This window comes from Medicago sativa, chromosome 2, assembly GCF_051527215.1.
Source record: "Medicago sativa cultivar Bolivia chromosome 2, Bolivia_mono, whole genome shotgun sequence".
Lineage (NCBI taxonomy): Eukaryota > Viridiplantae > Streptophyta > Magnoliopsida > Fabales > Fabaceae > Medicago > Medicago sativa.
In genome coordinates, this window is record NC_140750.1 from 945,692 (window position 1) to 971,267 (window position 25,576).

At 35.1% G+C, this 25,576-nt stretch overlaps 1 protein-coding gene and 3 pseudogenes across 1 annotated transcript; 2 read left to right on the forward strand and 2 right to left on the reverse strand.

Moving 5' to 3' along the window:
• Positions 1 to 355: 355 nt before the first annotated feature.
• On the forward strand, positions 356 to 2,410 carry LOC146943394 (putative pumilio homolog 7, chloroplastic; annotated as a pseudogene).
• A 386-nt stretch (positions 2,411 to 2,796) lies between these two features.
• LOC146943395 (chaperone protein ClpB1-like) lies at positions 2,797 to 14,529 on the reverse strand (annotated as a pseudogene).
• Positions 14,530 to 15,244: 715 nt separating this feature from the next.
• Positions 15,245 to 15,727, reverse strand: LOC146943396 (purple acid phosphatase 3 pseudogene; annotated as a pseudogene).
• Positions 15,728 to 19,138: 3,411 nt separating this feature from the next.
• Positions 19,139 to 20,197, forward strand: LOC146943397 (uncharacterized). The gene is given in 2 exon segments (XM_085748762.1): positions 19,139 to 19,486; positions 19,568 to 20,197. Coding segments are annotated over 2 exon segments (978 nt in total).
• Positions 20,198 to 25,576: the final 5,379 nt, after the last annotated feature.

Below are 25,576 nucleotides of genomic sequence, written 5' to 3' on the forward strand. Positions count from 1 at the left end.
GCTACATAATATTAAAAATAAATTAAAAACTTAAAGTTTGTTGAGATAATTATGCTACATAATATTAAAAATAAACTAAAAACTTAATAAAATATTTAGTTGATAAGAACAAAGTAAACTAAAAACTTAATAAAATATTTAGTTGATAAGAACAAAGTAACATATGAATTTTGTTGAGATATTTGTGTCAAATAAAATATTAGTTTTAGATATTTTTTTTAAATAGATATTTTTTTCTGAAAAATTGGAAACAACCCCACCATAAATCACGTAAAAAAATTATTTATTTTATTTATGGAATTATCCTTTACTTTTTAACTATAAAAACCTATTTTCCACTTGCTACCAAAAAAAAAAAAAAAACTATTTTGCCCTAAACCTAAACTACTCGCCGCATCTAGTTTACGTATGGGGTACGACAAGAACATCGTTTCTTCATGTTCTGCTATCGTTGATTTCGACATCGACACCTGTCTACGTACGAAGGAACGACTTCGTACTCTTCAACAACTTCAACCCTTTCAATATGGTTTTATAAATAAGATTCAAGAAATCAACTATGCTATGGGAGGGCTTTGTACTGGGGATGTTTATGTTTTAGCTCACTATATGCCTGATTTGATGAGGCATAGGGCTTCTCTTGAGAGCATAGTTCGTTTTCATACTTGTGGTTGTCATTATAGTAACAACATCCCTTCACCGCCGTGGAGAGGGTCCGTCGTTTCCATGGCTATTACTGAGCGTGATTGTCAATATCTACACGCGATGATCGATGAGGGTAACCCGACAAATGCTGCCATTATACTCTCAGAAGTGAAGGATTGTTTACATGAGCTCATGATTCATCGTTCTGGAAGCACTTTGATTAAAAAGATTTTTGAAGCAAAGAAGGGTATGACCATGGAGCAGATGGATTCTATCGTTTACTTGATCCTCTCGAATGATCGAAAGCTTTGGAATGTGTGCATCAATTATTATATATGGGTATGTAAATCTTATAAGGTTTTAAACTATGATCATGTTATTTTTACAAAGTCCTACAAACTATTGGATTCAAATTTTATTCTCTTGAAATTTTTCTTATATATAGGTAATTAATCAAATTCTAATCTTTTTGTTACAGAACTCGGGTTATGCAGACGATTCTGCAGAATATTAGGCATCCATTCACGAAATTCGTGGTTGCGTATACCATCAAGCGTAACACTACTGCATTAATGAAAAATACTAATGGAAGTCATGTAATTGTGCAATGTGTGAAGCTTTTCCCATCCATACTCAAAAAGGTAATTAATGGCGCATCCTAGTCTTTTGCGTTCTCCTTTTGACTATATTGCTTAATGCTTATGATCCTGACATCTGATACTATGTATATATGATTGTTTTTTTAGTGATTGCTAGAGTTTGTTTCTTAATATTAAAAGTTTGAATCAAACTCAACACTTGAGAATTACCATTGTTTATACTAGTAACTATTGTTCAAGTCTATTGTGAGACTCTCTTTGTTTTAATCTTTTATCATGTGTTAATATTTTTCTGCAAAGAGAGATATTAAATTCAAATCAGATGTTATGCTATAAATATTTGTCATTATTTTTTATTATCATCTATTAATGTCTTACTAATTATATATCTTGGCCAATTTGTCTTGTTTTGAAATTTTTGCAGATGATCTTGGATGAAGTTGCAAGAAACTGTCGTAATATCGCAACTAACAAAATTGGATGCTTGGCTGTTAAAAGATGCCTTAAACATGGCGAGGGAACAGCCATAGACTTACTGCTGACACAAATCATCTCAAATGCTATGGTCCTAGCAGAAGATCCATACGGGTATGATTCCACACTCTTGATCTATTTTATGTTGATCATTTGCATATAGATTAAGCAAGTGCATTCATGACCTTAATCTTAATTAATAGAAAGGTTAAACTATTTGATAATTTATATATTTATTCTATGTTTGCAGAAACTATTTGTTGCAGTATGTGATTAAAATGAAGTTTCCATTAGCAAAGGAATGGATAATAGAAGAGTTTCAGAACAAATTTGACAGACTATCTATGAACAAGTATGCCAGCAATGTAGTGGAAGAGTGCCATTAAAGTTATTGTTGAAGAGATAATGAGAAGCCGTAATTTCTTGAAAGTTCTTCAGGATCCCTTTGGGAATTATGTTGCTCAAAGAGCACTCAAATGCACTCAGGTCTATTGATGTTTTGGTTCAGATATTGTTTTTGTTTAAATTTGTTATCAAATTTTTTCTTGTTGTATTTATTGCAGGGCCATATGCGTCGAAAGTTTTCTAGTCTCGTTAAATCCCATCATCTAGCGCTTCAGAGTCATATCTACGGGAAAAACGTGTTGACAAAAGCCATGTCATATATTGAAGGAAGGAAGTTCAAAGCTTAAGGGATCTCAACAACTTTGGAGATTGTTGTCTTTTTAAGTAAATTCATTGTAATATATCCGTTGTCTTATGGTTTAAGTAGGGACAACAATTGTAAAATTGAATGTTGTGAAAATTGTATGACCGACCCATCAAAATTAATATATATATATATATAATTCATTTTATTTTCAGCTAAGTTTCTCGTATATTTGTGGTACACAAAAACTCTACATGAGAAACATATCTCTAGCTTTAAAAACATAAAACAAACAAGCTATAATCTAACTTAGAGAGAAACCACAAATTAAATAACAAAAACTAAATTTACTGATGAGAAAAAAGTGAGGAACTTTCATCCACAACTTTAACAAAACTAAAATTCAAGAAGAACATAAACTAATAAAATTTACTCAAACATGTTCTTTTTCTTTTCCGGGTACTCTAACATTAAAACATCGTCACTTTTCATTTTCTTCGTAGGCCTAGTATCATCACTTTCTGGTCCATTTGTTATCTGAATCAAAATATCCGACTTCACCCTGGTTTCAGCATGAACAATCTCTTCATTATTTTCTGCACGGTATACCAAACCACTTCCATTAGGACCAGCATCGATGTAAACCGTTGTATTTTCATCAATTTCTTCCCTTATAAGCATCCTAGACAGCTCTGTCACTACCTTCTTCTCAAGCCACCTTCTAATTGGTCTAGCACCATACACCTACAATGCAACACCAATAATATAAACTAGTTATAAGTAACACTTTTTATAAGAAAGTTATTAGGATGATGATATGATAACATTTTTTATGGAGCATTATTCTATAAGAAAATGATTAAGATGATATATAAGATACACTTACAGGATCATAGCTCACAGCAAGTATATAATCCAGTGCTGCATCTGTTACCTGATGAAGTAGTTTTGCATCAAACAAGATAAGTATTTGTGTATCGTCTCCACAGGGAATAGTGCGTTATCAAGGACAGTTTAACATCAATTATCATTCCAAGTATTAAGAGTACTTGTTTGTTTGAAATGTGATTAGCTAAACTAATTTGCACAAAGTAAAAGTTGAGATAAATAAGGATTGAAACTTGTTAGGAGTAGCGTTCCTTAACCAAGCGTCACGCGTAACCTAATGATCCATACCAATTCTTGCTTTATAAACAACATTATCACAATTAATTCTAAACTATCCTTCGTGTCCAAAGTGATATAATTAACTCTAAGATATCGTTTAAACATTCGTGTCCAAATCCCTTAAACGATAACAAAGTCGATCAAATAACCTAATCGACCATGTCCAGCCTGATTAAGTATCCGAAAGCATTTAACTCTTGATTATGGTGATTATCACAAGATTAACAAAGATGTCAAGTAAGTTAACCTAAGATATATTGCTACTCTAGCTCTAGATTCAAGAGTTTGTGTCCAAAGCATCTTGAATCTCATTGAAAGCATTAACACAAGAATAACAACAATATTGAATATAAATTGCTAGAACCATATATTGCAAGATCAAAAGATTACATGTTTAGCAAGGATCAAGTACCTCTCATCCCAACAAAGGGTATTTAGCTACACATCATCATGGAAGCCTTGCAAGGCTGGATTGAAAAGGAAGGAACCATTACACTTGTGATGTCTCAGCAAAGGAATAAAGATCCAACTTCCAAAACCACTCTCACTCTATATGATCTACCCTATTTCTCTCTATAAAATATCTAGGACTAAAACCTAAGAGAAAAAATAAGAAAAATATCAAGCTAAGATCCGAACATAATAAATTCAAGGAATAGCAAGTGGGCATTTAATAGTCTCTGTTCGGCTTGAGCTCGCAGATGTGAGCAGCATCACTCGCAGATGCGAGTGATTCTTCTAGTCCAATGAGATGCTGCCACGACATAAATGAGGAGGTCAAACCGCCCTAACTCGCAGCTGCGAGTAAGGGAGCTCGCAGTTACGAGCTGCTCGCATTGGCACTCGCAGTTGCGAGTTTGAGTGCGAGTTGCATGCCTCCTGGATCAGCTTCTGCCCAAATAGTACTTTTTCATGATTTTTGGTCTTTGATCAGTGTCTTGAGGCTAATTCCTGCATAAAAGGATAGAGTAAGATATATAAAGCGTAATAAGGCATTTAACACTTATTTCTCGGCTTTTCCTTCAATAACTTGTAAAACAAGTAACAAAAAGTGCATGAAATATAACATGAAATTAACACTTCTTGGCACTTATCAAACTCTCCCCAACTTAACTCTTTGTTTGTCCTCAAACAAAAGATTGAAAATCAAACAAAATAACAAGACAAGACACAAGTACAAAAGGCTTTTGAAAATTATTTCAGATGAGTGATTTGAAAGTGAATGCGCAGGCAAGTCTAAGTTTCCAACTAATCTAAAATTCTACTACTAACATGAGATGAGTCCTAAGTACAAAGTTCATGTCAAATATTTCAAAACAATAATACATTTATTTACGAACCACACCTAACACACTTCTTTGAAAGTAGATAAACAATTGAAAACATATAAATGAGGGTTATGAACACACATCCGGAAATCAAGTTAACATTCCAATCAAGTTATGTGTCCATCCAAATATCATTTCAAAAGGCATAAAAACATGGATCAAAAGGTCTTTGAGGGTTATAACTTGGCTTGGCTACAAAAGAAATGTCATATGTGGGGCAATTGAAATCAAAAAGCCTATCAAAGAGGAACATTCCTTGTATTAACCATTAAAATTCACAATCTTATCTACCAATCATTACAAACCCTTGGTGCTTAAACATGAAGCACTTTGATCTTGACAACTTATTTTATTTTTGGATTTTTCTTTCTTTTTCTCCTTTTCTCTTTTTCTTTTCATGTACACATTTTTTTCTTTTCTTTTTGTATTTACAACAACATGTTGTCTTGATCAAAGATAAAATTACACCATTATACTTGACATAAGATTTACATCTACCTTCTCTCCCCAACTTGAATCAAAATACACCCTATTTGAATGTTCCCTTACTCTAAGGCAAAAGGGACAATTAAACAATGAAATTTTAGGGTTCAACAATTAAAAACATATCAGAGTCCTAAAGTGCGTCAAAGATGAACTGAATTTTGAAAAATTTAAAGGCAACTTCATCAAGCATTGTGCTTATGAATTGACAGTTCATAATTGATGACTCCGATTTATTTGGCTCAAGTGGGTTAGCAAGTACTCGCTCTTCTCACAAGGTAGGCTATTTGTGGTCAAGTATGTTTCACTCATTAACAAAAATGTGCCTTGATCACTTCCATGCCTTCACACAATTTAAAACAATTATTGGATTTAAAATAACACAATTGAGTTAAACAATGAATTCCGGTCTCCTTGCATATGTACAAACACTTGAGGTTTCCTCACTTTTAGGCTAGAACTAAGTGGTTCACAAATAAATAAATTATTGCGAAAAACTAAATGAAATGAAATTTGTACCAAGTACTCGTTCCATATTCGAGTAAAAACCTAGAAAAACTGAAAACTTGTACCTTGGCTTTGCGCTTTTGATCACAACTATGAATCATTAACAATCATCTGAGATTTGAAAATTAAGCAAGAGTGATACGCAAGAAACTTCCACAATTTTTAAATTAAAACTAAATGAAGTACTTATTGGAACCAAAAGTGAACCAAAAGTGCTAACATATAACCATAATACTAATTAAACGATACGAACATCACAATATTAATTAAAACGAAACAAAAGTCACCATACATCAATATCCAAAATACTTAAACAAAATACTGATAAAGTAACAAAGTACGAGTTCATGTGCTAAAATAAAAATAACCAACAGAATATTGTTCAAAGCCAACAAAAGAGAAAGCAAAATAAAATAAGGAAGACAGCAAGAATTGATTGAAAGCTTGATAAAATATCACTCAAAAAGGACTAGCTTTCAAATCTTTTTTTCCTCCTCAAGACTGCATGTCATCATCATCTGACCCATGGGGGGTTGAAGTAGCACTGTGGACCATCTCTGGATCATCCTGCTTATTACCATCACCACCTAGATCATCAACATGCATATCTGAAGAACCACCCCCTCCATAGACAAATGGCCTGTCCCCAGGCCAAGCACAATAAGCCTGAAAAGCCTCTGGCAAAGGAACCTGATGGTCTGCTACCTGTGGGTAACCGGCATGTAGCTGCATCCGGTACAAAGAATCATGCAATGAAGTCATCGCCCTCGTGTTAGCATCGAGGTAGTCCCAAGTGTAAGTAAAACACTGCCTCTGGGCTGGGTCCATGTGTGAGAAATCATCAGCTGATGTTGGAGCTTGAGGTTGGTGTGATGAGGAAGCTCCGGTACCTTTCTTACCCTTACCCTTACTCTTCTTAGATTCACCCATGATGTAACGGGTAATGAAGGCATCATCAATGGGGTTTTTGATTATTTCATGATAATCAGTGGGCATCCTCATGTGGGTGTCTTTGATCAAACCCATGATCAAACCAGGAAAAGATAGACGAGTTTTTGGCTCACCAAGGCCTTGAAGCACAACCTTTTTTAGCTGCCAAGCAATGGTTCGGGCTATATCTACCTTGATGCCTTTGAGAATGTAAAAAATTAAGGGGCAAACATCAACGGTGCAATCAAGCATATGACTATTAGGTTTCACATTGTGTAAGATGAACCGAAAGATAAGTTTGGCCGGTGGTTTCATCAGTTTATATTGGGCAATGTGCTCTCTACCTGCATCACTTTTGTCATAGGTTTCCCCCTCTAGCATAATGAACTTTTTAATCTCATTGTGGTGCTCATCAAGGAGAAAATGGCCTAGGTTTTGCTTGTTATGGAAATCATCAATCCCATCCTCAGTCTCAACATCTAGGTCGAAGGGATTTCCTAGGAATGTATTTATGGCATCACGATCAAACTTGATTGTCCTACCCCTCACAAAGGTTTCAAAAGTGAAAGGGTCGGTTTGAGGGTTTTGAGGAAGGGCATTGGCATAGAACTCACGCACCAACTCTTCGTTGATTTTGGTTATGGGGTTTAGGAGTCTGGCCCACCCTTGCTCAAGGAAAAGTTTGTGAAAGTTGCCATATGGTCCATCCGGTTTAATTTGAACAACTCTCTCAGTCCACAAGGACTGTTTAAGCAATGCATTGTATCTGTTCTGGTGGTACCTAGACCTAAATCTCTCCTGATCATAGGACTGGTTTTGGGGTGGGGGTTGGGTTGCGGATGTTTCGCCTTGCTTTCTCTTACCCGTATTAATTCTTTTAGGTGCCGTGCCTGCAAAACAACCAGAAAAATACCATACAACATAGAATATACAATTAAAATCAGTATGGAACAAAATAAAACAATTGCAGGTTCAAATAGTTGAAAATCACAGACACATGCAGCAAGTTCTGCTGCAACTCGCAGTTGCGAGCAGATGCACTCGCAGTTGCGAGTTGGTTCACTCGCAGATGCGAGTTGCCCAGAATTTGGCAAAAACGCATCTTTTTCAAACTTTTCTCAGTGCCATGATGTTCTAAACCTACACAAAGCATTTACGACCCTTGTTTGACAATTTAGATGAAATGAATCATGCATTGGTTCAGAAAATCGAATTTGTGCCACAAAACCCCTAATTTTATTTTATTTTCAAAATTTACAAAAGGGTTATTTAACAAATGTGGCTTAGAGTGACAAACATTACAAATTATGCAAGATTCAATTTCATCATATGGGTAACAATTTCGCATGGCTTTTGAATCAACAGAACAATCATCTACCCTAGGGTTTCAGGCATACAATAAAAAGAAAGACAAAGGCATGGAATCACAACACACACCTGTTAGTTAGAAATGAAGAAATGCAAGTGCAGATTTGATGCTCTAACTCTAAAGCTTGACTTGAATGCAAGTTGATTTTGCTTCTAAGGGTTTGTTGTTTCACGTTGGTTAAACAAAGTTGAGAGAAATTTTTTTGATTTGTTTTGATGAGAGAGAAACTAAAACCGAAAATGATATGATAATGGGTGGTTGATTGTGAGTTAATGAGAATTGGTGGCCTTGGGTTTCGTAACTGCCCAAAACTGCAGCTACTCGCAGGTGCGAGCAGAGCTACTCGCAGATGCGAGCGTTTTGGCAGTCAACGCAGTCAAAATCCACCTGCTCGCAGTTGCGAGCTGTTTTACTCGCAGTTGCGAGTACTTATGGTTCAGACTTTTGCTCTCTGTTTGGCTTCTGTTTTTGGATGTTTTGATGCATGCACATGACTCTAATATCTAATTATGCATTAAAACACTAAATGGACTTACAAAATTGGGTTGCCTCCCAACAAGCGCTTGTTTAACGTCGTTAGCTCGACGCCTTTTCCGTTAGGGTGGCCAAAATGAAACGGATAGCACATCATTTTTCGAAACCCTACGTTTTAGTAGGAATTCCATGAACTTTAGGAACAAATGATTTGGAGTCCATGACCTCCCTAGCTTTGGTTTATTGAACAAGGTGCAAATTTCATCAATTACCCGATCGATTTCTACCTTGTTCACTTTCTTCCCTCTTGCTTCCATTAAATCTTCCTTGGTTAGTAACCGTTCCTTTTTCTCAACCACCATGACTTCTTCAATATCAACAGTTGTAACTTCCTCATTTTGAACAACAACTTCTTCAACAATCTCTCCGACTCTCTCAAACATGTTTGGATTATTTTCTTGTTCTCTAAGAGTGGATTGATTGTTGGCTTGGTTATCCATGATTTGTCCTTGAATCAACCCAATTTGAAGTGATAAAGTCTTCAATCTTTGGTTGGTATCTTGCATGTTTATCATGGATTGTTGCATGAAGATATTCAAAGTATTTTCTATCACCGAATATCTTTCATCTTCATAAGAATGTTGAGGATATTGTTGATAGGATTCATACTCGGGTGGAGTATAGAAGTTGCTATAACCATGATCAGCCATGATTGTGGCTAGGTGATGATCCTAAAACGAAAACAACTAACAATAAACTTTTCTTTGTTTATCAACAAGGGGTTAGTACAAACAACTATCAAGAAATGAAAACTATTTACGGATTATGTACGAATGCTTAAAATGATAAATCAATCGTTCTATCTATGATAACTAAACACCATTCCCCGGCAACGGCGCCATTTTGATGAAGTAGTTTTGCATCAAACAAGATAAGTATTTGTGTATCGTCTCCATAGGGAATAGTGCGTTATCAAGGACAGTTTAACATCAATTATCATTCCAAGTATTAAGAGTACTTGTTTGTTTGAAATGTGATTAGCTAAACTAATTTGCACAAAGTAAAAGTTGAGATAAATAAGGATTGAAACTTGTTAGGAGTAGCGTTCCTTAACCAAGCGTCACGCGTAACCTAATGATCCATACCAATTCTTGCTTTATAAACAACATTATCACAATCAATTCTAAACTATCCTTCGTGTCCAAAGTGATATAATTAACTCTAAGATATCGTTTAAACATTCGTGTCCAAATCCCTTAAACGATAACAAAGTCGATCAAATAACCTAATCGACCATGTCCAGCCTGATTAAGTATCCGAAAGCATTTAACTCTTGATTATGGTGATTATCACAAGATTAACAAAGATGTCAAGTAAGTTAACCTAAGATATATTGCTACTCTAGCTCTAGATTCAAGAGTTTGTGTCCAAAGCATCTTGAATCTCATTGAAAGCATTAACACAAGAATAACAACAATATTGAATATAAATTGCTAGAACCATATATTGCAAGATCAAAAGATTACATGTTTAGCAAGGATCAAGTACCTCTCATCCCAACAAAGGGTATTTAGCTACACATCATCATGGAAGCCTTGCAAGGCTGGATTGAAAAGGAAGGAACCATTACACTTGTGATGTCTCAGCAAAGGAATAAAGATCCAACTTCCAAAACCACTCTCACTCTATATGATCTACCCTATTTCTCTCTATAAAATATCTAGGACTAAAACCTAAGAGAAAAACTAAGAAAAATATCAAGCTAAGATCCGAACATAATAAATTCAAGGAATAGCAAGTGGGCATTTAATAGTCTCTGTTCGGCTTGAGCTCGCAGATGTGAGCAGCATCACTCGCAGATGCGAGTGATTCTTCTAGTCCAATGAGATGCTGCCACGTCATAAATGAGGAGGTCAAACCGCCCTAACTCGCAGCTGCGAGTAAGGGAGCTCGCAGTTGCGAGCTGCTCGCATTGGCACTCGCAGTTACGAATTTGAGTGCGAGTTGCATGCCTCCTGGATCAGCTTCTGCCCAAATAGTACTTTTTCATGATTTTTGGTCTTTGATCAGTGTCTTGAGGCTAATTCCTGCATGAAAGGATAGAGTAAGATATATAAAGCGTAATAAGGCATTTAACACTTATTTCTCGGCTTTTCCTTCAATAACTTGTAAAACAAGTAACAAAAAGTGCATGAAATATATCATTAAATTAACACTTCTTGGCACTTATCATTACCACCAAAGCGATGCCTTTCTCAGCAAGACGGTTAGCTACATCCTTCATTTGCAACCTTCCTCAATTGCTCGTGAGAAAGAGGATCGAATACAACAACTTCGTCCAACCGATTCAACAATTCTGGCCTGAAATTCATTCTCACTTCCTGCATTACTTTATCGCGAGCAACTTCCATGGTACATTTTCCTGAAAGTCCACTTAGGAGATGTTCGGAACCAAGGTTTGAGGTCATGATAATGACTGTGTTCCTAAAATCCACAGTTCTGCCTTGTCCATCAGTCAATCTGCCATCATCTAAGACTTGAAGCAGAGTGTTGAATACTGATGTATGTGCTTTCTCCACTTCATCAAAAAGTACCACACTGTATGGCCTTCTCCTAACAACTTCAGTCAATTGTCCACCTTCCTCATGTCCAACATACCTGCATATTAAATTCACAATAAGTGAATGGGACATAGGATGTTTATTTAAAACTCAAGATAAGTGAAAGACTATAGTCTAAACTAGAATACAAAACAAGAAGAAAAACATTGCGACTAGTTAAGTCTGAAAAACAAAATTTCAAATGTCGGTTAAATTAAAATTAATAGAAACTTAATAAATGACTAATTTTACTGAACACTTGTGTACTTTATCTACAAGTATAAATTTAGGATTTCACTATAATGAAATTCAGCTGCTAATCATATAACTTACCCTGGTGGAGCACCAATCAATCTTGATACAGAGTGTTGTTCCATGTATTCCGACATATCCATTCTCACCATCAGATTTTCATTATCAAAGAGTTCTTCAGCAAGAGCCTTAGCGAGTTATGTTTTACCCACACCAGTTGGACCAAGGAATACAAAGGAACCGGTTGGTTGTTGAGATCTTCCTAAACCAGCTCTCGATCTCAATACAGCCTCAGCAACAGCATTAACTGCTTGGTCTTGTCCCACAACTCTATTATGCAATTTGTCACCAAGTCCGATCAACCTTTCTTTATCATTTTGGCCAAGCCGGGTCACAGGTATACCAGTCCATCGGCAAACAACCTCAGCTATTTGGTCTGGTCCAACAGTTTCTATCAACATCAAGTTCTCCCCATCAGTGCTACCTTCAAGCTGTTTTATAGCATTTTCAACTTCATCAATTGCACCATATCGTAGGTCTGCAGCTCTTGGTAGATCATACCGCCTCTCAGCCTCTTCCAGAGATGAGACAAGCTCTTCACGTTTCTTTTTCAGCCTTCGAATCTCATCAATCCTCTCTTTCTCTTTACTATACTTCATCTTCAGAGGTTGAAGCTTGTCTCTTAAGTCGTCAAGTTCTTTACGCACCTATGATCCAACCAACTCAAAATAAATAAAAAATCATAACTAATCAATCTAATATACTATGAAAAAAAATATAGTTTAAAACCACTATCTTACAATTGCAGAAGCACAATAATAAGATATTATAAACTCAAGGTTAAAGGAATAATATTTGATGAACCAAAGTTATTTAGTAGTGTGGATCAATCAGCCGCTAAATTTCAACCGTCGAATACATCATCAAAATTGATGTTACCATGGAAAATTTGAATTAAGAGGTCGTTGGTTAAAACAAATACTCAACATCTAGACTTACATCTAAAAGACGAGTTTTGCTAGCTTTGTCGTCCTCTTTCTCCAAAGCATGAAGTTCCACTTCCAGTTGCATTCTCTTCCTTTCAAGGATATCAATTTCCTCTGGCTGGCTATCAAGTTGAACTTTAACATTTGCACAAGCCTCGTCGACTAAATCAATTGCCTTGTCAGGAAGATGACGCCCTTGACAAACAAAAACCACAAACATATCATGTTACCAAAACGGCAAAACCATCCACATTCAATACATGCACAAATAATTAATATCAAAAGAAACAAATATCAGTCAAGAGCGTACAAAGAGCACACATACCAGATATGTACCGACTAGATAACTCAGCTGCAACAACTATTGCACGGTCTTGAATTCTAACACCATGATGACCCTCATATTTCTCTTTTAGTCCACGAAGTATACTAATAGTATCAGGCACACTAGGTTCAGAAACATAAACCTGTTGAAACCTCCTTTCAAATGCTGCATCCTTTTCCACATATTTCCTATATTCATCAAGTGTCGTTGCACCAATGCATCTAAGTTGGCCACGAGCAAGCATAGGTTTGAAAAGATTAGCAGCATCCATTGCTCCATCAGTTCGACCAGCACCGAGAACAAGATGAATTTCATCGATGAAAAGAATAACCTTCCCATCAGCATCTTCCACTTCTTTCAAAACAGCCTTCAACCTCTCTTCAAAATCTCCCATATACTTAGCACCAGCAACTAATAATCCCATATCCAAAGCAATTAACTTAACATCAGCAAGATTGCTAGGAACATCTCCTTTAACCATTCTCAGAGCCAACCCTTCAACAACGGCTGTTTTACCAACGCCTGGCTCACCTATAAGAACAAGATTGTTCTTAGTCCTTCTTGACAAAATCCTCACAACCCTTCGTATCTCTTCATCGCGACCAATAACAGGATCAAGTTTCCCCGCATGTTCAACCAAGTCTCTACCATAAGTTTTCAAAGCTTGATAATTTGTGTCGCCAGAAGCACTATTAACTTTCTTCCGTTCATTACCGCGAAGCTTTTCGACCTCCGATTTAACCTTAGAAACATCCACATTAGATTTTTTCAAAAATTCTTCAATTTGAGAATCCTCAAGAATTCCCAATATCAATTGATCAACTGCTAAATGAGTGTCGCCGCGCGCCTTTTGCGCCGCCTGTGCTCTCCTGATGACTTTGATAAGGGTAGAGCTTGCAGGTATATCATCTGGTGGAGGAGTTTGAGTAGACAATTTCTTCAAGGACTGATTTATAAGTCTTTCGACAGCACGTGCAGATTCTTGGCCACCAACATTGGAAATTGCTTGGAAAAATATACCATTAGCATCAGAAATTAGAGTGGATGCAAGGTGTAGGGGATTCAGTGTAACATGTCCTGACTAAATTCAAGGTAGTCCATACTATTTTTATATCAAAACCACCACAAATTAGTCTCTTTGTTACATCGAATCAATAGAATAATTTGTCTTTGTTATTAAAAATCATTAGTTTGAGTTTTATCGTTATAGAAAACTAAATTGACTTATACAAAAATTGTGAAGGATTAAAATGTATATTTAATCTTTTCAAATTATGGTTCTATGAAATGCATTTTTTTTTTATAATTTTGTTGTTATTTTAAGGCAAGAGTTGAAAGAGACAGCGTGATTGAACAAGGAAATTCAATTCATGAACAGGTTAGGATTGAGGCAATTAAAAGCCCTGAGAATTCTCATGCGAGATCTTGACTAATTATTTTATTTTATTTTTTGACAAAATGAGGAACGATGATGTTTGCTTGGATTCCTAAAAAAAATGAAAAATTGATTGACTATGTATCTATCATTTAATAATAGTATATTTGTTTTAATTTATTTAAAAAGGAAATTCCACAATCAAGTTAATTAAGCTCAAATGATTAATGAGATCCACCAACTACGAATGGCGAAACAATTTTTTGTCACATTTTATTTACCTTCTCTAGGGCTGTCAATGAACCGAACCAACTCGATAATAGTTCGGAACTCGATTCGACAATTGGCTCGTTGAACTTGGTTCATGAACCAAATGAGCTGAACTTGAGCTGAAAATTAAATTCATTAAATAAATGAGCTGAACTTGAGTTGTATATAGCTCGACTCGGTTGGTTCATGAGCTGACTCGATAATATACTAATTTTGTATAAGTTAATAAAGTACAAGCTTAAATATCAAAAGATAAAATATCTAATTTATTACAAGCTTCCTCTTTATTTAATTACTTTTGTTTTTAGAGGAATAATTATTAATTTAATTAAGAATTAACAATAATTATAATAAAAGAGAGAAAGAAAAAAAGAAGCTAATAATATACTTGTGCAAGCTTTTAACCAAACATAAGTATAACTTAATCCCACATCGGTGAGTTTAAAAACATTAGAGAGGAGGAGTCATTATAAAAGAGAAGCTTGTGTGTAACGGATAGCACAACATTGCAGTAGTAATTATAAGGTTGCTACTACTTTTTGAAAATTGCTGTTGACACATTGCATATGGCTGTGTCACACATGTAAAAGACGAAAATACCCCTGCGACAGTTAACTACCGAAGTTTTGAACTGGCTGCAGTTAACTACCGAAATTACTTCGGCAGTTAACTGCCGATGAAAAAATGAAAAGAAAAAAACCTCGGCACTTAAGTGCCGAAGAACTCATCACACTGCCAACAATGGTATAAAGGACGATGCACCTTATCTTTATAACTAGTAAGACAATATTTTTTTAATTTGAGTGCTTAGTTATATATAATGAGTGACCTCAAGAATTGGCAGGAGGTGTGTTAAGAGCTCTTTGGTGTCGCCGTGGTTACCTATGCTTCTCACTGGATGATGTCCCACAACAATCTTCCACTTGGCAGTTGAATCTCTTAGTGCTGTTTCCAGATCCTTCGTTTAGAATCACACACATGCAAAAAAGAACTATTAAATCATCTTTTATCTTAATAATTTTTGTGATGAGGAGAATTAACTACCTTCAAGAGGTTTGATAAATATTTCTTCCTGGGAAGTACACCTCTCCAATCATACTTGTGATCCTTTGGCTTGAGAAAGCACTTGTCCACAAAAGGAGTTGTATCCACGAAGAAGAACTCGGCAATTTCTGTCAAGTTTTAAGATTAGAAAAAGAACCGTGAATGATTATGCCATTGTTTTTGAAGGATGTTGGTGGTGTAGATATCTGAGTTCTTCGGCACTTAAGTGCCGAGGTTTTTTTCTTTTCATTTTTTCATCGGCAGTTAACTGCCAAAGTAATTTCGGTAGTTAACTGCAGCCGGTTCAAAACTTCGGTAGTTAACTGCCGCAGGGGTATTTTCGTCTTTTACATGTGTGACATAGCCTTATGCAATGTGTCAACAACAATTTTCCTACTTTTTTCTTTAGGATCCGTTTGGTTCGAGAGTTTTGGAGGGGAGGGGAGGGGAGGGGAGATTTTTAATTTGAAGTGTTTGGTTCAATTTTTAGAAGGGGAGGGGAGGGGAGCAAATCTCTTTAAAATTTTATTGTATTGCCGTAATTATCCTTAAATTAATTTCAAATCTCAATATTAACCTTGTAACAACTTTTATTATTATTATTATTATTATTATTATTATTATTATTATTATTATTATTATTATTATTATTATTATTATTATTATTATTATATTATTTTTGTAACAATTTTATTATTATTATTATTATTATTATTATTAGGTTATCTTATTCTTGTAACAATTTTTATTATTATTTTGTTATATTTTCTTTGTAACAACTTTTATTATTATATATTTATCACTCTTATTTGTTACATGTACAAACCACTCTCACTACTACTCTCCAAAGTGAATTGTGAGTAATTTCATCATCTTATTGTCTATAACGTTTTATTATTGATTACATCGTTATTGGTTCGCTGCTTTATTATCCTTGTTTTATCGTTATCGTTGTTGGGGCTTTATTGTTTAAATAGTTGTTTTATCCTTATGGTGGCTTGTTTCGTACGTGTGTTTTTTCTTATGGTATTGATTCATTCCTTCGAGAGTGTTTTTTTTGTTTCACTGCTCAAATCGTTGACGTTTTTTTTTTCTTTTTGGAATCATTGAAGCTTTATTATTATTATTATTATTATTATTATCTTGTTTTAATTCACCGATCCATGTCTTCGATACACATGACAAATTAAATATTACAGCACGAATATCCCCCCAACAATAACAAATATTACCATGATCGGGTTTACAGAAATAAACTACAAGATTTTACTTACAAAAACAATTAGAAACTTATGAAAACCTAAAATAAATAATCATGAATCATGATTCACTTGTAAGGAATTACAACCATACAATACGACTAGTGCTTACCTCTATAATAATTAGCATCTTGATAGTGGCCTATAACTTTCTAGCCCTTTGGTGACATTGAGTTTTTACACCAGAGAACCAAATTGATGCCTGTGAAAAGCCAAACGGCCGCACATGGAGATGAAGTAAGCTGCTACCTCCAACTCCAAGCTTACAATCTGTGATTAAAATAAGAGTACAGTTTAGGCTCTGTTTGGTAAACCAATTGATAAACTAACTGATAGTTATTAATAACTTCATTAATAGCTAAAAAGCTAGCTAAAACAGGATAATCACAACCTAGTAGTGCTGTTTTTTCCACTGTTAATTCACCGATCCATGTCTTGTTGTGTAAAATCTTGGCTTTATTTTTCTATACATTATCATGCTTTGTTTTTCTTTCCTTTTTTGACGTTTTGCTTTTCTTTCTATATGCTTTGTTTCATTTTTTTTCTTCCATATATCTATGCATTAATCATGATTTTGTTTTTCTTTTTTTACGTTATGCTTGTCTTTCTATATGCTTTTTTTCTTCCATATATTGATCATGGCAGTGTTATATATATATATATATATATATATATATATATATATATATATATATATATATATGTTTGTTGTAGTTTATTACATGTCTATATGTAATTGTAGTATAAGAGTTATATAATCAAGAAATTAATTTTTTGCGATTAGATGGATCATCAAGATCAGGAAATTGCTGTCAATAAATGGTTTGATTTGCGCCGAAGAGTTGTAGCTCAACTTATGTGTGCTATTGTCTTTTGTTATTTTCGAATCTCTCGTAAAAAAAAAAAAAGTTATAGTATGAGCTCTCAGAGAGAAAGGGTGCGTGAAGAAGTAATGTATCGACTTAGAAATAGTGAAACTAGTAGAAATATAATAAGAATGGGTCCTCAAACTTTTTTAAAGTTATGCGATATGTTAGAAAGAGAAGGGGGCTTATGACCTACAAGATGGTCAAGTGTGGAAGAACAAGTTGCAAAATCACTTTACATACTAACCCATAATGCTAAAAATCGTGAAGTCAACTTTTGGTTTCGTCGTTCGGGTGAGACAATTAGCCGTCATCTCCATCAAGTGTTGAAAGCTATTCTTGAATTGGAAGAAAAGTTTATTGTACAACCTGATGGATCAACAATCCCCTTGGAAATTTCTAGTAGCACTAGATTCTACCCATATTTTAAGGTACATTTTTATATTAATAAAATATTAGCAAGACTTGAATAGATTATATATATATATATATATATATATATATATATATATATATATATATATATATTGATAGAAAAATACTATATTGTGTCAGGATTGTGTTGGTGCTATAGATGGAACACATATACGAGTCAAGGTATCTGCAAAAGACGCCCCGCGTTATCGTGGCAGGAAAGAGTATCCAACACGAAATGTTTTAGCAGCGTGCACTTTTGATTTAAAGTTCACTTATGTGCTTGCGGGATGGGAAGGCTCCGCCTCTGACTCAAGAATAATAAAGAATGCATTAACACGAGAAGATAAACTTAAAATTCCTCAAGGTAATATAAGAATCAACATAAAGTTATAATTACTTATATTATATACTTCAAACTATTACATTTATTATTTACCTTTACTATAGGAAAATATTATCTAGTTGATGCTGGTTTCATGTTGACAAGTGGACTTATTACGCCTTATAGAGGAGTTCGGTATCACTTGAAAGAATTTTCGGCAAGAAATCCACCCCTGAATTATAAAGAATTGTTTAATCTTCGGCATGCGTCTTTACGAAATGCAATTGAAAGAGCCTTTGGTGTATTAAAAAAAAGATTTGAGATTTTATCAAATTCAACAGAACCCGCTTATGGAGTCAAAGCTCATAAATTAATCATTTTTGCATGTTGCATTCTTCACAATTATCTAATGGGCGCAGAACCAAATGAAGACCTTATAGCTGAAGTAGATGCCGGACTTGCAAATCAAAATGCATCCCATGACAATCATGAGACAATCATGGATGAATTCGCTCAAGGTGGAATTATAAAAAATGGTGTAGCGCATCAAATGTGGTCAAATTATGAAAATAATGGTCAAACCTAAATGGATTACATTGCAATTTATATTATTATTTTGATTTTGGTTGTTCTTTGATGAAGTAGTACTGAATTTATTAAATTATGGTGTTTATTATATATGTGTGTGTTTGGACTAAATGTTTATTTCAAATTGATGTCAAGTGAATGATATTGGAACTTCATGTTATTTATATTTATTAATGTAGTTATGTTATAATTGACCATTTTCATAGATTATGACATCGAAAAAGCAATTGTCAACCAACAATGGTAATTCTGGGGCTTTGACGTGGACTAAAGCCATGGATGATGCTCTTGTTGATGCTCTCATGCAAGAATTTGAAAAAGGTAACAAAGTTAACGGTACCTTTACGTCAATAGCATATAACAATGTTACAGTTGAACTCGTGAGATTGTTTGGTGACAAAATTGATAAGGTGAAGATACAAAATCGTTGGAAAACTTTGAAAAGAAACTACAGTGAGTATAGCGAAATTTTTAAAGGTGGTATGAGTGGGTTTTCTTGGAATTCAACTACACAGTTATGGGATGCGGAAGAACCAGTTTGGGATGCTCTAATTGAGGTAAATTTTGTAAATCTTGTATTTTGAAATATTTTTTGATTGATAAATTTTTTTACAACTTGTGTCAAACTTACTTTTCAGTCGAAACCAAAAGCAGCACATTGGAAAGTTGTTTCATTTCCAAACTATAAAAAGATGTCAATACTTCATGCGCCTAACCGAGCTGATAGAGATGAATCTGGAACTTTTAAAGAGACCAGAAAACGAGGGGCATCGATCACCGAGGAAGATTTTGTTGAAACTAATCAAGATATTGATGACCGTGTTGTTCGGAATGAGGTAACTTTGGAGAGCTTTGATGCTCCTGATTATGACTTTACTTTACCTGAAACACAATCATATGATCCTTCAACCATGGCAAGTGGTAGAAAAAGGAAGAAATTGAAAGTGGCTAAGAATAAAGAGACATACAATGATATTATTGAACTTAAAGAGTCAATGAAAGTGGTTGCAGAGGCACTCAGAGAAGGAAATGCTGCAATACGGGAAGGAAATGAAATAATGAGAGAACGCCATAAATACGAGTTGCCTCCAATTTGAGGAGAAGAAACTTGGAATTGATTAAAGGAGTGTGGATGTGACCCAAATTCATTGCCTAAGATATATCGTACTGTCATGAAAGATGTAGACATACTTAGAACGATTCTTCAGTGTCCACCCGAAGCACGCAAAGCAGTGATAATGGAAATTGTCTTTGACTCTTCTGATTAATCATACTATGATGGTGTTATGATGTTTATTAGTTTTTTTAGGGGATGTTTATGAGTATTTTATTTGCACTTTATAATGTTTCTGAATATTTGGAACACTAAATATTTTGTTTTTTATTATCATTTTTTTATGGAGAAATTGTTAATAGTTACTGATAGTCACTTTCATGTGTCTTATTTGTTCATATGCAACAAATTTCCTTTGAATTCCCCTTTGACTTTCGGTGACTTGAGACCACCGTTTTCTCTTCCTCTCCCAATCCTCGCCGACCTTCCACAAACCACCACCGTTTCTTTCCACTTCTCCTTGATTACCCATACTTTCCGTCGAGATGTAGCCTAACTCTCACGGTGGTGCGATCGGCTCCTCTTTTGCCGCGACGCCACCATCGTCACAAGCAGTCGTCGGCGTCCTCTGTCACGACATGCTTGCTGTTCCGTAGCAGATCTCGTCGTTTTGCTGTTCTATGGTTGCCGTCACCGTCGATGGCTGCAACGGTGTTCTTTTTGTTCACTGTCGTTCTCTCAGACCCTTTCGGGTAGGATACATCAGATCTCAGATCTCTGCCTCCACGTTGTTCTCTCAGACCCTTCGAAGGTGTAGTCATGGATTGTGTTTGGTTGGTGGTTCTGTTTCTCAACGGATTCACAACATTGTCGTCGTCTTATCCGAGTCAATATTAATTTGACAATGGACTGTTAGGCTCGAAATAGCCATGAATGCTCGTTGTTTTTGTTGCAGTGGGTTGCCGGTGAGTAAACTTGTTATCCGTGTTGGCGGTCAGGTTACCTCACCACCCTCAAAGTCTATGTTCCGTGCTTGCAAACATCACAAATTTGTACACTGGTGCGCGATAGTTTGTTTGCTTTTAATCTGCAATTTAGTTGGTGCGCGTGGATTCGTTAATTACCGTGTTGGCGGTCGAACTCACCCCCCACTTTCAAGCATTTTTCACATGGGACTGTTTGGACTGGAAAGAGTCGTCAATGCTCTCTGTCGTTGTTGCAGGGAGTTGATGGCAAGTGATTCGATTTTGTGTTGACGATCGATTCACTTGTCAAACTTTAGACCCGTGCTTAATTGTTACAACTGTTTAGGGTTGAATCCACTTTGTGGATTTTTTTTTTTTGTTTTATTTTGCCCGTTAGGGTTGTCGACTGGGTCAGGTCTTATGTCCCCCCAGTTTTATTTTGTAATTTTTCCTTTTTTTAATAATATATATGAGTAATTGGCAATAGATTAGAGTAGGGTACCAACTAAGTTGGACACTATTCTTTTCTATGTCACTTTGCTCTTGGCTTATCAAAAAAAAAAATATGCAACAAATTTCATTTATCTTAAAATTGTTAATTAATAAGCACTATCCATGATTTTGAAAATTCTTATGTCATATATTTAAGAGCTATGCTATTTTTTACGAAAGTAATTGGGAAAAAATGCAAGGATTACAAAGTATTGCTCTTATAAAAAAAATATATTACAAAGAATTTCTCCTATAAAAAAGACAAAAAAAAATATATGATGCATGGAGCAAAATACATGAGCCAGTTTGAGATAAAATAGCGGCTTAGATGTGTGCTTGTCTTTTGTCGGTTTCAGAAATCGTAAAAACAAGCAGTTTCTTTTATTTAATTAAGTTTAAGGGTAAAACGGTAAAATACTTTTAAAATCCCTCCCCTCCCCTCCCCTCGTGAACCAAACACAATTTTAATTAAAAATATCTCCCCTCCCCTCCCCTCCCCTCCGTTAAAATCCCTCCCCTCCCCTCCCCTCCCCTCCCCTCCCCTCCTGATTCTCGAACCAAACGGACCCTTAGTGGTCTTAAGACCAACATGTTCCACAGTTTTATACTATTAGTTTAATTTTAGTTTTATTTTTTTCCTCAAAAAAATTTTAGTTTTATTTTTAATGAATTAAAAGGTCAAGTTATACCTTTTTGAAAGAAAAAAATAATTGAATTGTGTTCCTCAAGCAAACGAGTTGAACCTATCGAGTCGAACCGAGTTGTTCGTGAACTTTAATCGAGCCGAACTCGAGTTAAGAAAATGGTTCGTATCGAACTCGAGTTGAATTTCACGCCGAACCAATTCTTATCGAGTCAAGTTGAGCTCAGACAACTTCAACTCAACTCGACTCATTTCCAGTCTTAACCTTCTCCGATCAAACTTTAGAGTTACTATGGTCATCTTCCTTGAAAATCGGAAGACTACCAAACTCCACTAATCCAACTACCAAATCAAAACAAAAAAATTACCAAATTCTAAAATAATCCCTATATCAAAAAGATTTTCTAATAGGATTTTTTTCATTTTTTTAAATCATGACAGTCCACGTGTCATAAAATTAATGGTCTACGAGTATTTAAAAAAAAATAAGGGAGCATTTAGGTCCTACATCAAATCTTTGGGACAACTGAGTCCCTGAAAATAGTAAATAATTTTTAATAATGATCATTCTTCTTTGGGTTGTATTCAATTAGGATTTGAAAGAAATTTAAAAGTTTTTTTTACAATGAAAATATTTTTTATATTCAATTAAGACTTTTGTTCAATTTAAAAAAATTTAGTGGTATTCAATTAGGATTTTCTAAACTTTTAAACTAAGCATACACACTTTTGTTTAAAATAAAATATGGGATTTTGATGAACTTTTTAACAAGTTTTTAGCTTTTAAAAGTCTTTTCCCTTGTCATGAAATTTCTATAAAAAGAAAATTATATTTCTTTTTATTTTACATCTCCCTTCTGTCATATCTCTATTTCTTTAGGTCACTAAAAGTCTAAAACCCTTGTATTTAGGCTCCACATTTTAAATTTTTAACTAGTAGCAGCAATTTTTTAAGGTTTCTGGTTTTCATAGAAGTGTTGATTTTGTGATTGACTTTTTATATATAAGTAGAAAATGATACACAAATTGACATATGTAAAAAGAATTGATTCTTTTACAAATGCATACAAAAATGTTAAAAACTTCTGTAAATGTTACTTTTGTGTGGAACATAGTTTTTCAAAATTAAAATTAATAAAAGTTTATCTAAGATTGACAATGTCTTAACAAAGATTAACTTGGTTAGCTTTATCATCTATTGAAAAATAAATGAAAGTTAGGACATTTTTCTTCTTCCAATCCAATGTTGATACAAGACATGGATGGATTATAAATCTATTTTAAGTGATTATATTATTGTTGTGACGAACTATGCAGCCCTGAGATGCAACATTTATCAGTTTATACTTGAATAATTTACAGTTTACTTAGAACATCTTTCTACAAGAAAAACATAAAACAAATTAAACAAGCTATAATCTGTTGGGTACCAGAGTAACAAAATATTATCACACAGCTAAAATAAGAGACGAGAAAAGAGGAACTGAACACACAATATTTTACGTGGAAACCCCTCAACAAATAAGGGGAAAAAACCACGGGGCAAGAGTAGAGAACTTTCACTAAGTGGAAGAAATTACAGGATCATTCTTTCTAAATACAAGGAGAGTACAATTAACACTCTCTCTTATAAATAGGAGAATACTAACTAACACAAACTAGGAGAAACCTCACAGAAGAAACTAATTTTTCTCTCTATATTTTTTTCTCTCACAAACTATGTTTATTGTTTGTGTAGTTATTGATTGTTGTTTTGGGATGATTCTGCTTGTTGCAAGGGACGTCTATTTATAGCCTGCAAAATACATGCCTCAACCATTTTTTATTCATGGAATGGCAGACAATTATGCCAACCAATTTGATATTGGCACCGAAAGTATATTGCCATTTTGAACAAAAGTCAAAAGTGGCTTTACCAATATTTTAATGTTCACAATCTCCCACTTAAAGTCACCTTTTGTGAGCTCTCGAAACCTCTCTACCTTGCCAATTTCAGTTGCTACGTTTCCAATAGGCCATATGAGGATCGACACCATACAAACTTGTCAGCGTTGATCGGCTTTGTCATTACATCTGCTAGGTTATCATTGGTGTGAATCTTTTGCATGTCCACACTTCCCTCCTCCACTACTTCTCGAACAAAATGATATTGAACGCCTATGTGTTTTGTCCTTGAATGAAAAGCTGGATTCCTTGCAATGTGCAAGGCACTCTGACTGTCACAATACACAGTAATTTGTTCCTGCTTGTGCCCGAGTTCCTCCATTAACCTTCGCATCCAAATAGCTTCCTTACACGCCTGGGTAGCTGCCATGTACTCAGCTTCTGTTGTTGACAGAGCTACAACAGTTTGTAACTTGGACAACCAACTGACTGCTCCTCCAGCAAGCGTGAACACATAACCAGTAGTAGATTTTCTTTTATCAAGATCACCTGCAAAATCTGAATCAACATAACCCCTGACAGTTAACTCTGATCCTCCGAAACATACCGCAACACCTGAGGTTCCTTTAATGTACCTCATGATTCTTTTAACAGCATTCCAATGCTCTTTACCCGGATCCGCCATAAACCAACTAACCACTCCCACTGCTTGTGCAATGTCTGGTCTTGTACATATCATGGCATACATAAGGCTTCCCACCACCGATGTATACGGTACTCGAGACATTTCCATCCTCTCCGCTTCATTGCTAGGGCTCATACCTGAGGATAATTTAAAATTCAGAGGAAGTGGGGTAGAGATTGGCTTACAGTCTTGCATGTTGAAGCGGCGCAAGACTTTCCTTAGATAATTCTTTTGAGAAAGCCAAATCTTCCTGTCTTTTCTGTCTCGGTGAATTTGCATCCCTAAAATCTTGTTTGCTGGTCCCAAGTCTTTCATATCGAACTCCCTAGCCAACTGTGCCTTTAATTCCTGGACTCGATCTTTGTTGGGGCCTACCACCAACATGTCATCCACATACAACAGCAAAATGATATAATCATTATCATCAAACCTTTTGTAGTACGTACAATGGTCTGAACTCAGCCGATTGTAATTGAGGCTAATTATGAAAGAATCAAATCTCTTGTACCAACATCTGGGCGCCTGTTTTAGACCGTACAGAGATTTGGTCAACCTGCAAACCAAGTTTTCTTTTCCTTGTTCCTTAAATCCTTCCGGTTGGAGCATATAAATTTCTTCTTCAAGTTCCCCATGAAGAAAAGCAGTCTTTACATCCAGCTGTTCAAGATGTAAATCCAATGCAGCACACATTGCCAACACTACTCTGATAGTAGTAAGTCTGACAACCGGAGAAAATATCTCATTGAAGTCAATACCTTCTTTCTGAGCATAACCTTTTACCACCAGTCTTGCACGATACCATTCCACTTGATCATTGCCATCACGTTTGATCTTGTATACCCATTTGTTTCCAATGGCTTTCCGACCCTTTGGAAGTTCAACAAGTTCCCATGTCTTGTTCCTATGTAAGGCCTCCATTTCTTC